General features: G+C 34.4%; 1 protein-coding gene across 1 annotated transcript in view; it reads right to left on the bottom strand.

Moving 5' to 3' along the window:
• GABRG1 (gamma-aminobutyric acid type A receptor subunit gamma1) overlaps positions 1-13,719 on the bottom strand; it is a 52,388-nt gene that overhangs the window by 23,307 nt on the left and 15,362 nt on the right. The window contains exons 2-3 of the mRNA XM_059671998.1: positions 11,824-11,972; positions 7,796-7,863 (exon numbers count right to left, since the gene is read on the bottom strand). Of these exons, the coding sequence (XP_059527981.1) occupies positions 7,796-7,863; positions 11,824-11,972 (217 nt within the window). The remainder of the gene's footprint in view (positions 1-7,795; positions 7,864-11,823; positions 11,973-13,719) is intronic.

Raw genomic sequence — 13,719 nt, 5'->3', positions numbered from 1 at the left:
GATGTTTGAATTTTTATATTTAAAAAGTTTCTATAAGTTAATAGCAATTAAACTTGGTCTTTTGGGACAAAAAAAAACACGTCATAATCCAAATTTTTTTTAATTGTTTACAAGAGTCATGTAAAAATAATCCAATATTTCTAGTAATCACTGCTGCTTAATATGGCTTTATTTTTTGGAAATTTTATTCAAGATTTTATAATATATTGGATATTGTCATTAAGTACAAAAGCAAATTATCTTGCTGTTAACAATTACATTACTTTTGTGATATTCACATTGTGCTTAAGTCACAGAAAACAATACGAAGTAAAAAATTAAGATGTTGCCCTGATCGGTTTGGCTCAGTGGATGGAGCGTCGGCCTGCGGACTCAAGGGTCCCAGTTTCGATTCCGGTCAAGGGCATGTACCTTGGTTGCGGGCACATCCCCGGTGGGGAGTGTGCAAGAGGCAGCTGATCGATGTTTCTCTCTCATCGATGTTTCTGACTCTCTATCTCTCTCCCTTCCTCTCTGTAAAAAATCAATAAAATATACTTTTAAAAAAACTAAGATATTAATATTCACCAAATTACCTAAAATCCCTTACATTATTTTTTGTACAAAAAATTAATTATGATTACTTATATTACTGTTTTCAGTTGTTTTAAAGCAAAGACACATAAACACACACACCACGCTATTCTTGTGTTATCTTCATAATAGTTTTCATTCATGCCTATCCTGACCTCCTGCTTCTCAGGCTGGATGTATTTTCTTTGGGAGAAATTATACTTGATCCAAACAGCCTTTTCGACTGACACAAATGATGAACCATTCAGAGTCTAAGAGTGTAACCTGGGTTAATGACATGGTTTCTGGTTTTAATAGTAAATGAAATAGTAAGAAGGCTCACGCCCATTCTGAGGAGCAGATCATCAGTAGATATGGTAGATCTCAGGAAGAGTATTTAATCTACATGATGTGCCAGAATTTTGTTGTTCATTGGTATGTAGTCAAGTGGCACAAACAGCTTAAAATAACGGAAGAGGCATACATATGTGCCAGGATTATGGCTAGGCGAAGATCCAACATTGGTTGCTAGAGGAAACCTCATGCTACTTGGTGGGGATATTTGGCTGCAGTATTCCAAACAAACAGGGCATTAAAAGTGACACTTGTTAATTACCTATCCCAGGGGTGGGGTTTAGCAAGCAGCTGTGAATTTTCCTTAGGAGCAGCTGATAGGATCTTCTTTAGAATACCTGTTTATAAAAGTGCTAACCACTGTTGAAAGAGCTATGACTTCTGAAGTGTCAAACTCTCCCAAGCAGAGAGTATTGAGGACATGTGAAATTTTTCTATTCAAAGTTATCCCCTCAATCGAGGATCAAGGAGAGAAAGAAGTCTTCATAATCTGTCCTTCCCAAATCCATAACAGAGGTTAATAATTCCAAGGTCTTTTAAATTACTAATCCTTAATAAGTGTCTCACTAAGAAGGTCATTAAAATTTGTGCCGTTTTATATGTCATCGAAAATACAATTTTGTTTACTCGTTTGTATTAGTGTAATTTCCAGAAAATGATTCAACTGTTCTTGTACTTCATGTTCCCATTTAGAGGTTATAATAAGCTGCATAATAAATAAGCAAAAGAAACATGAAAAGAAAATTCCATTTATCCAGAACAAGTGCAATAGCTTCTAGGATAAACATTTGGAGATAAGGAACAGGGCTTTTAACATATGTGAGAGCCAATGAACATTATGAAATTTACTTTGCTTCCTTGAAAGTGAGTTGAGAACACAGCATTAGTAAGTAAAGATGAAGAAGTGAGCCATTTTGATTTCTAACTCCATTAAGTCAAACCATAATTGATGAAAGTTTATGTAGTGTAGTCTTCCCATTACACTGTCAGCTTTCCAATTATGCATGTGTCTCATACTTAACTAGCTAATTCAATATTACTGTCTTTCTAGTAATGAAAGAAAACTTCATATAAAATGCAAACCTGCCTAAGAAATTATTGTAGGTGAATAATTTCATTACAAAATTTGGTTGATTGCGATCTGGTCTTCCCACCTGGAAATTAATCTCTCCCTAAACTATCTATTCACATGTCCAGATATTATGAGGGGCCAGATAATGGTTAGCAGTAAATAAAATCTAAGGGCTACAGACATGTTGAGAAAAGGTACAAGTATAGTTTGCAGGAAGGAGATGAAGTTTCAGTCTTGAGTCAAATGCAGTCTGGAGAAAGAATGTCTCTTCCTCAAGGGACCTCACTCAGTGCTTTCTCTTAAAGCTTTTATCTGATTGGACAGTGTCCTCCTACCTTATAAAGGATAATCTGATTTACCGAAAGTCTAGTTATTTAAATGTTAATCACATCTAAAAAAATGCCTTTACAGCAACATGCAGACTTTATTCGTCAAGCCAAGCTTGATATTAGAACCGCCAAGTGATACAGGTCCATTCTACCACATTAGCATGTCTACTAATCTATAAAGATAAAATTGTAACTAACCTGGGACTATCTTGAAAATAATTCAAAATAGACACCTCGAAAATCTGACTAAGATGTGTCAGAGGTCTCAGAGGTGTGGGTGGAATAACAGTTGTGATATAATGAGTGAAAAGACACATTACTATAAAATATGCATAATATTATGGTATTTAGTAAAGCTATCTACAGAGTTATTAAATTGGAAGTAACAATGATGAATACTGGATAACAACCATCTAGAATATTTTTTTCTTTCACTTAAATCAAATTTCTAACTTTCCCATATTAGACATGAATTTCTTCTATAATAGATACACTATTTTTATGACATTTTTTTTTCATATAAAACAGCATAAGGTCATCATTTGCAACTTAGAATAATATGGGCTCATACACAGCCTTTTTCTTGGCCCTTGACCCTCTGTATTGCTGTATTTTTCATTGTTTAGACATTCTCCCCACTAGGTTTTAGCTTCTCTGAAGGAAGGAAGCCAATATATTTTAGTGGGAAATAACCACCTGTTACAATATAGGTAGTAAATACATGTAAGGCAAGCAAAACCATGATATAAGAGAGAAATATATTTGTTTATATCAAAAACTAATATCATTTTTATATTATTTGAAGATCAGAGATTAATTTAATTTTCAAATTCTAAGATCTTTAATGCCATATATATGGGTAAATGAATGAGCATACTGAGAAAGAGGCATTGAAATGAAAACAACACTATTCACTTATAATTTCTTATTTGATCTCTCTTAGTGTTGAATCAAAACGTACCTATATTTTATATTGTTTTAAAATAAAGCCTGTGAAATGAACTAGATTTAAGTAGCTAATGCCAAAAATAATATGTTAATGCAATATAAAAAATGTAAAGAAATTAAAACTATGGCAATAAGCTTTAAAGTATTGAACAAAACAAGAAAATAAAGTTTAAACTGTTAAATATAAATTCTTTTTTTCAATTACTTTAATTAATCACATCCAGAAAGACTAAACTCCTTCTCTTCCCCTCCATTAGTATATGCAGGTCAATTTTCAAGATAGGAAAAAAAATCTTGTTTTTTATGGTTTTGTTAACTCATAACTTTTCAAATTAATATACCTATCAAGAAGTAAGAGTTTCCTGTTAACATAGTATAAGGAATAAACAGGGTTTCTTTGATATGTACAAGCTATGCTTCAGATTCCATTTTCTTAAATCGAGAAGCTGCAATAACAAAAAATGAGAGGAAGGAACACGAGATACGAGCAGAGAAAAAGAGAGAGAGTGATAAACATATTGGACATTAGGTCCAGTTGCTCAAATCATGTTGAAGAAATGTGTTCCTTAAAATTGAAGAAATTCATGGAGAAAAATTTGTCTGTGAGCACCAGCTTTTCTAGTGTATTTAGAATGTTTGAACACAGTTATACGCCTCAAGAGTTTATTACCAAAAATTAGGTTGATATAAGAAGAGAAAGCAAAAAAGACTTAAAAGTCATTTCTCACCATATTCAAACAAATTATTAAACTATACATCTACCCCCCCACACACACACACACATTTGATACTTGGCCATCTCACTTGTAAAACCACCCTCTTGCTTGTTTAACTATACTCAAGTCTGCCTGCTTGATTGCACTCACATTCAAAGCAATTATGTTCAGTTGATGAAAACTGAATTTTAACTTTTCTGTATTGTTTAGTTAAAAAAGTCTTCTATGTAAACTGCTCCTCATTAATCCCTAATACTTCTCTTTTAATAAGCAGTATCAAACATTCTTAATTTTTTCCTGTATGTACTTCAGTATCACCAGTTTTAATAACAATTTAATTTAATTAGCCTTTAAAAAACTATCACTGTTCCAGGTCACAAGTGTGTAATTTGTGTCACCGGGAAAATGAATCTTCAGTACTATGAAACTTTTATAAAGTTAGATTATCATAAATGGCTCTTGGTATCCATTCTTGTTAAATATCTCTGGAACACTAACATAACCTTGAATCCTATTTCTGTTTATTTTAACAACCATATATTTTTCTTTAATGAATTTATTAAAATTGAAAACAAAGGCCCAGAGCAAAAAAATATACAATTCATGAAAATGTAGACTTCCATATGCTCTAACAGGCTTATCTCCTCTAAGCATTGGTTAATTAAAAATGAGCATTTTAAGATTCTCCTAAAAAGAAAATTAACATTTCAGTTATATATTGTTTTATGAAATCTCATATTTGCATAATGTTAAATAATATACACATATATTTAGAATGATTTGTCTTTATAATAATCAACTGGTGTATAGGAATTTGATTTAAACAGAGCTAACACTAAAAATTTCATTGAAACTTTTTTTTTCTTGGCTTATTTGCCACTGCTTTATCATAATTTTCTTGCCAACCTTGCTATTTTATTTACATCAGCCTCAAATTAGGTACATATTCCTTAAAGTCTGATATTCATTTCTTTTTTTTTTCCTCTTTACAAGATTGTTTTCGCCATGTCTCAGGATTTAGCTAATTACTGACAGATATTTGCTCCAGTGCTAACATTTCCTGAGAGTTAGTGTCTAATTTCAGACTGTCAAATTCAACTTCTCCGCAGCCTATTCATATTCATTTGCAATGAGGTAACAAAGATGTCCTGGTGTGGCCCCAATCCTGTCAGTACAACAGTCAGTGCAGGCAGCTGTGAAAGTTCATGACAATCATAGGAACATCATAATGAGTAAGAAAGAAAAAAAAAAAAAGCCTGACTATAATACCATGAGAATGAGCATACACAGGCACTTGTTAGGCGTGATGACTATTTGGATATAAAGTAGTTAAATCTTTGTAATAGAGAAACAACTTGACTGCTGTAATAATGAATATATAAAATAAGAGAGCAAATCAGCAAAATCTTAGAGATTTATATTCAGATGGTGTTATGGGCTGAAGGGTATTGACATAAAATTCATATGAAGCCCTAACCATCAGTATCTCAGAATGTGAAGTACCTGGAGCTAAGTCCTTTAAGGGGGCTATTAAATTACAATAAGGTTATTGGACTGGGCCCTAAGCAAATCTGACTGGCGTCCTTTTAGAAGATAAAATTCGGACACACAAAGAGACACCAGGTATGTGCTTGCAGAGAGAATAGTTCATGTGAGGACACAGCAAGATGGTAGGCATTTGAAAACAAAGAAGAAAGGGTTTTAAAAAACTAAACTTGCTACAATCTTGATTTGGACTACTGTGTTTCAGAACTGGAAAAAATAAATGTCTGTTGTCTGAGCCACCTAGTCTGTAGTTTTTTGTTTTGTTTTGTTTGTTTGTTTGTTTGTTTGTTTTTTGGTGTCTTGAAAGGCTAACAGAGGTTACAAAATCAAGGGAGATGAATATAAGACACTATTGAACAAACTGAATGGGTCCTAGGAAGTAATTTGACTCACAGAAATGGGATTATTAGGGTTTGGGGCAGAACACTTTAAAGCATTTTTTAAAATTTTGGTGGGTTCTATTGGAGGAGTTAATTATGACTTTAAATCAGTAATAAAATGCTATCCATTCAATTTGTAAAGATAAAACATAAATAACACACTTTATCATTTTCCATCCTAAATGGCCTTCCTTTGAATTTTCTTTCCTTTCATCTCTCTCTCCAATATCTACCACCATTCTCATCACATTCTCTTCTCAGTGAAGTATGTCAAAATCATAAAAGTAAACTACATTCCCACTATGGACCCAACAACACATGTTGCTTGTCTATTCCTATAACCCATATTATGTCTACAGGGACCTATGACAAGAAGGGGGATATGAGACCGATTTTGAGGATGGAGGAGGGATTTAAAATTCAATTATTATTTATTTTCTACCTTCATCATTTCATGGAATTTCATCTAGCAAAGATAACCAGTTCCACCTAACTGCCAACACCAGTGGGCCCAATTTAATCCATTTTTCATTGGATTCTCACATACATTGACAATTGATAATTAGTTCCTTCTTCTTCATGCTCTTTATTTTTTCCAATTATATAATATCATCTGTTCCTGGTTCTTCTCCTACCCCTCTCACTTTTATATGTCCCTTTTTTGTACCCCTCTTTCTTCCATCTGTATTTTAAATAGTAACTCTACCATCTGCAAAGTCTTCTCATTTATATACATTGGAGTCAGCCTATGCACCACCAATTAACCTCTAAATTCTGAGAAGTTCACTCATCTAATATTTCTTAAATGTACTAGTGTCTTCTCCAGCTCAATTGCTACTACTCTAGGTAAGGCCTTCATGATCTATTGTCCAGACTAATGCATTAACCTCTTAACTGGTCACTCTAAAGTTGGCTTAGCCCCTTGCATCCATCTTCTATGCTTTTGTATAGAATATATAAAATATAAATCTGTAGCCCTGGCCGGTGGGGCTCAGTTGGTTGGAGCACCAACCTGTACACAGAAAGTCTGCAAATTCCATTCCTGGTCAGGACATACTTAGGCTGTGGGTTCATTCTGATCTGGGCCCTTATGAAAGGCAACCAGTCAATGTTTCTCTCTCTCTCTCTCTCTCTCTCTCTCTCTCTCTCTCTCTCTCTCCCCCTCCCTCTTTCTCTCCCTCTCTCCCATTCTCTCACTCTAAAAATCAATAAATATATCCTTGAGTGAGGAATATATATATATATATATATATATATATATATATATACATATATATATATATATATATATATATATATATATATATATATATATATATATATAATCTGCCTATAATATGCTTGTGATGAAAAGCTTCCGGTCATTTCTCTTACCCTATGGGATATAATTCATATAATACATAAACTTCCTGTTATGGTTTACATGACCATCCTTAATAAGGCATCTAAACATTATTTTAATTCTTTCCCTTGCATTTATGTTCCAGGCTTATCAATTTGCTAGACAGTCTCCTGATCTTATCAGTCTGCTTTGGTCCTCTATGACTCTGTTCCTGCTCCGTCCTCTGCAGTCAGTCCCTTTCCTTTTCCGACTGCTTTCCCCTCAGTCCTTCTGGTAATCTTCTCCCAGATTTCTTCAGGGACCCACTCGCGATGGCTCAGGTGATAAGCTTTTATTCCCTAGCATAGATCCTACCATTGAAGTAAAGGGTTACACATTCTTAGCTATGGGAATATTTTAGCTCCAGTTGTTCATACCTGGCATGTAGGAATTGGAGGTATTGCCCTCAACTGATTAAGAATTAATGATCAGAAATACTTGCATGTTCATTCCATTACTGAGGTATATACTCAAGAATTCCATGCCACAGTTTTGTTTTTTTAATGTTCATTACTCACCATGTTTATAGGATCAACTGGTCCAATGCTGTTTACATAAATATCAGTTTCAATTACTGTGGGCCTCACTGCAAAACATCAAAGAAAAAATGGTCAAGGACATGATCAGAAGTTTCATTAAATAGAACTTAGTTTTAAAAATCTAAATGAGTATTACTATTTATTTTTTAAATAATAAGACATCCCTCACTAGAAAATGAAGGAACACAAAATGTTACAGAAACATAAACAACTTTCAGTTTACAAGTTGATTTTACAATGTATATTTTTGACTGAAAACATCCCAATGCACAACCTAAAAGTGTTTTTAAAATAGCTAAATAATTTATTAAATCTAAGGAAGTGAATTCAATAAAAATTGCTAGATAATTTTCTCTATAACAGTCACAGAATTTTAGAATTTGTGTGGATTTTAGAGCCTATTGTTTTCCTTTCCCTGTTCCTCCCTTGTTGTTAACAATATTTCTGTAGGTTGTTCATAGTTGGCTCCAGTTTAAGGTAGATTTTTACTTAATTCTCACAGAGTATATGTTATGAATGTCATATGAACTTCATGTTTATACAACCATTTGTGTTTTTTCAGTATGTCTTTAAGTTGTATATATAGTATTTTATATTCTATCAAAATGTGTAGCACAGGTCAGTATTATAAAGACCTATCAAATGATATGAGTAAAGTATATCCATAATCATGCCATATTTGATTATGATTTAGGCTTTCAACCTTTGCCAGGTATTTTTGGTTCCTATAATGAGATTTATCATAATAATGATAATGATAATTTCTACTCATAAGATTTTTGTTTGCTATGAGAAACATTCTCACATAATTTCTTTTATCCCCCTTTCTTCACAAAATATGATATAAGTGGTTTATTCTATGATATATCAAATGCTTCTTGAGGAATATCTGTAAAAGTTTCACAAAGTAGATAAAAAAATCTATTTTATATAAATTTTTAAAAAATCTATATAAAACTCAGAGTTTTATAAAAAGACTAGAGGCCCGGTGCACAAAAATTTGTGCACTCGGGGGAAGGAGGGTCTCTCAGCCCAGCCTGCCCCCTCTTGCAGTCCAGTACCCCTCGGGGGATGTCCACTTGCTGGATTAGGCCCGCTTCCCAGGGGGATTGGGCCTAAGCTGGCAGACAGACATAACTCTGGCAGCCCAGGAACCCTCGAGGGATGTCCAACTGCTGGCTTAGGCCCGCTCCCTGCCTAAGCCGCAGTTGGACATCCTTAGCACTGCCGATGAGGCAGGAGAGGCTCCCATCACCACCACTGCACTCGCAGCTGTTAGCCCAGCTTGTGGCTGAGTGGAGCTCCCCCTGTAGGAGCGCACTGACCACCAGGGGGCAGCTTCTGCATTGAGCATCTGCCCCCTGGTAGTCAGTGCGCATCATAGCAACTGGTTGTTGCCAGTAGTTCTGCAGTTAGGGTCAATTTGCATATTACCCTTTTATTATATAGGATAGTGCAAATGAAATAAAGCAGAAAAAAACAACTTGTAGTATAAATGTTTCTAAAGTAGCATGTTTTGGTAATATTTACTCAGTTCTCCTTTCTAAACTTTAATTTCTCTTCCTGGCCTAGTATTTAGCACTCTTACAATTCAGATTCTGTGTTCCCCCTGCAGGATGCTCCTCCTCCTCTATTACCTGGCTGAGTCTGCCTGTCTGAGTCTCTGTTCAGTCCCATGTCTCCCAGGCTAGCAAGCTTCAGTGGGAAACCTGAAGCATTTTGAAACACAGTGCCTGTACAATTATATAACAACATTTAATCTTACCCTCTGCAATTAAAAAAAACCAAAACTACACTTAGAAACCCATAACATTTAAATAGTTTGTTTTTCGTCTAGCAAAGAATTTATTTTATGGCATACATATTTCTTAGCTAGAAAAAGAAATAATTTGTTAGAAATAGTTTCAGTACAAAACTATAGGTTCACAGACCTATACATGACAGTGTAATTTGATTTGCTATCCCCCAATTAGATTTCTTAAATAAAAGTAGCTCATATGATTTATAGAAGGTTTTATAATTTAACTTAGGCTAATGACTTCTGAGAGGAGGTGCTTTAACCACTTGCCATTTATTTTGACTAGCTATGAATTGCAGCCAATAACTATAATATAATTAAGCGAATTATAGCTAGATTTACAGAATGGTTCTTATGAAAGTCAATTAATAACTAGGCAATAGGTTTATTAGTTTCACTTCTCAGTATATTCGTTACCATTTATAAGCAATTAAGTGCAACATACCAGTCTTACTTAATTAGATATTTTCAGTTCATTTGATAAATCAACAAACACTGACTACCTGTTCTTTATTCCATGATACTAAGGACTGAATAGTTCTATGCCAAGAAGTTAATGATTCCTGAGGACATTTTTATATGTAGGACATACTTTTCACAATTAAAGTGTAGAAAGTTTTAGATATGAGTGATATATCCTGGTTTTCTGATATCAACAGAAATGTATTTATGTGCCGGGAGCCAGTCCATCCTTGCTGTTTCAAGGGACCTGGCATATATGACATACTTTTCTTAATATGTTTGCTCACCTTCTTGGCACTATGTGTTTTAACCAAGGTCACCTCTGAGAAAGGTTGTTTCCCCAGGTAGGGATTTTCCCCTGAAGTTAGGGAGGGAATAAAACCCCTTAACTAAGTGCCAGGCGGGTAATTAATCACTTTAACTACGAACAATCATGCTTAAGCTACATAATCTTTACTCCCTGGAATGGAGATAAGAAACGCCCTAACCTTTGGAATAGAGATTGATGGGATTGAATCAACTGGTATAAATACAGATGTAACAAGACAGAAAGAGACAGAGCTTAAGACAGAATTCAGAAGACAGAACCTACGCAGAACCTGGAGATGGAGGAGCTTCGCTGGAGAGAACATGGCAAGGGATCCTGGACTGAACCTGACTGCAGAGGTTGGCAAGAGAGCCTGACTAGAACCTGGTGACTGAACCTGGCTGGAGAATCTAGCGAGGGAACATGGCTACAAAACCTGGCTGGAGATCCGAAGCAGAACCTCTCTGGAGATCTCAGACCAAACCTGGCTGGAGAAGTCCCTGTGTCATTCCTTCTTCGCCAACTCCGTCCACACCTTTGGGAACCCCTGGACCTGCTGGGGTTGGACCCCGGCATTTATGCAATGTATTTACACTTGCATTGAAACTCCAAATATAGAGAATTAAATCTAGTAAAATATATTTAATACTTCTTTTCAGGAAATATTAATAAAAAAGAAATATGTACATTGAAAAATATGTAATGCTCATGAATTTGGTATGATAAAAATTCAAAAAAGATTTCAATTTCCCTATAATTGGCCATATATTTAATGCAATCTCAAAAATAATATTTCCTGTTTTATATATTTTGTTTGTTTTAAGGATTTGGTGGAGGGGCTTAGAAGTTAATTATGTTATAAAGTTTATATAGAAAGGCAAAGGACCTAGAATAGCAATCTTAAAGTGGAACAAAGTAGGATTACATATACTAAATACTAGAGGCCCAGTGCACAAATTCGTGCACTGGTGGTGTCCGGCTGGGAGGAGGGGCCCGGGCAGTTGGGGGGCTGACCCCGCCCCCTGATTGAACTCGGGTCAAACTCCCGGTTGAGGGGACAATTTGCATATTACCCTTCTATTATATAGGATAATATCAAGGATTATAATTCTACATTAACTAAAACACAGTGTGACTTTGGCACAAAATTAGAATTCCTATTTCTCAAATATTCTATTTTATAAAATATCCCTCTAATCCTCAGATAGTTTCATTAAACTTTGCTGTTGCATCTTTCATTGTAGCAGTTGTAAAGTAATTACATTAGAAAAGTTTACATGCCTTTATTCTAATAATTAGTGCTATTCCAATTAATACTTGTCAAACCCAGCACTCTAACATACATCAGATACTCAAGAAATATGTGATCTAAAATTAAAATAATATCAGTAAATATGGTTTTTATAGTCCCCAAATCTCAGAAGATAACTAAAAACTTACCTCCTATATCTGGGCGAAGTTTATTGTCATAGCCTTGCAGCAATGAATTGAGAATTTGTGTTATATCTCCTTCATGAATCTTTGGTGCCAAGACCCAGGTTTTGTTCACTGTTAAATCCTCATCATCTTCATCATCTGCTTTATCAACACTAAATAATCCCAAAAATAAAATGGATGATAGGAAGTTAACCAAATTGGGTATTTTAAAAAACTAGTTCAAGATTATTATACTTTTGTTAGGGAATAGGAAGTAAGAGGGGGGAAAAGTGTTAGAATTATTTTATATTCAGTAAGACTAGTGTATTCATCATATGAACTCTACTAATATAATAACACTCAAATGTTAAAAATTTATTACAAGAAATGTAGCACAATATTAAAATAAACTAATATTACAATAATAAAATAATTATTGGCCATCCCCACAATGCTCCTTAAAGGCCTTAGAAGCCGAAACCGGTTTGGCTCAGTGGATAGAGCGTCGGCCTGCGGACTGAAAGGTCCCAGGTTCGATTCCGGTCAAGGGCATGTACCTTGGTTGCGGGCACATCCCCAGTGGGGAGTGTGCAGGAGGCAGCTGGTCGATGTTTCTCTCTCATCGATGTTTCTAACTCTTATCTCTCTCCTTTCCTCTCTGTAAAAACTCAATAAAATATATTTAAAAAAAAAAAAAAAGGCCTTAGAAATTATTCACTGAAAATGTGAATGGTGGCCCTAGATTTGTGCAGGACACAATCTGGACAACTATATGTGGTGACTCTAAATAACCACACCCCAAAATAAAAATTAAAAGATAAATGAATACAGGTAAAGTTGTAACATTAGCGTGATAAAATGTATAAAAATGCATGCATACCAAAGAAGAATTGAGGAAAAATGAGTGAAGAAAGGGTTGAAGTAAAAAGAAACAAGTATTAAACACATCTATGCTTTTTCCTTTTAAGTTGGAAGAACCGAGAGATATTTTTCCAAAAACTTTGTCAGAGGTTGTCGTATCATCAAATCCAACACGGGTGACACCCTCCATATATATTTGGGGGGCATGACTCTCAAATTTTAGAACTAGAAGGTAGAATTTAGGGACCCAATAGCCCACTGCTATTTTCCAGTAGAAAACTGGAAACAGTGGGGAACTAGCCAAGCACAACCCTGAGAATCAAGCTCTAACTCTCCAGTTAATGCTTCCTGCTAAGAATTCAGCTTACTTCTGAATCGTGGTAGAAAATGAAGTAATACAGATATTTATCTACAACTCATCATAAGTAACAGGCTACTCTTACTTTATTACCCATAAGTAACTCCATCTTTGTTTGAAGAAGATAATCTGGGACTTAACACACCCTACTGTAGCAAGCCTCAGTCCTCCAGTGAAAAGGGTCAAAACACTAAACACTTATACTAGCAAAATCAGGTAAATTCATACTATAATTTTTATTTACATATATTTCAAAGATTGGCTTCTGTCCAATAGTGAATATGAAAGTTATCCATTCAGACCTATTTTTCTTTGGATCTAATATTATCTAATGCAGCTCCCACACCATTTATATTTTTTTAAAAGTCCAGTTTTATTCAGATATAATTGACATAGAATATTGTATAAGTTGAAGGTATATGACATAATGATATAATATATGTGTATATTAAAAAAATGATTACCAAAATAAGTTTAGTTAACATCCACCCTCTTCATCCTTAATGAGTATAAATTAGCATTACAAATTAAAACTTAAGTTTACATTATTTACTATCTCATTTGATCTTCACAATAAACCTACTGATAGTTATTATTAATAGATAATGGAGTATGTTATTATTCTCAATATTTCTCCTCTCCTTCCTGTCAGAGAATTATACTTTCCACTCCACTGACTTCTAACTTAGGCTTAAAATGCT

This window comes from Myotis daubentonii, chromosome 1, assembly GCF_963259705.1.
Source record: "Myotis daubentonii chromosome 1, mMyoDau2.1, whole genome shotgun sequence".
Taxonomy (NCBI): domain Eukaryota; kingdom Metazoa; phylum Chordata; class Mammalia; order Chiroptera; family Vespertilionidae; genus Myotis; species Myotis daubentonii.
Note: the sequence above shows the minus strand (reverse complement) of the source record. Positions and strands in the feature narration are given on the sequence as shown.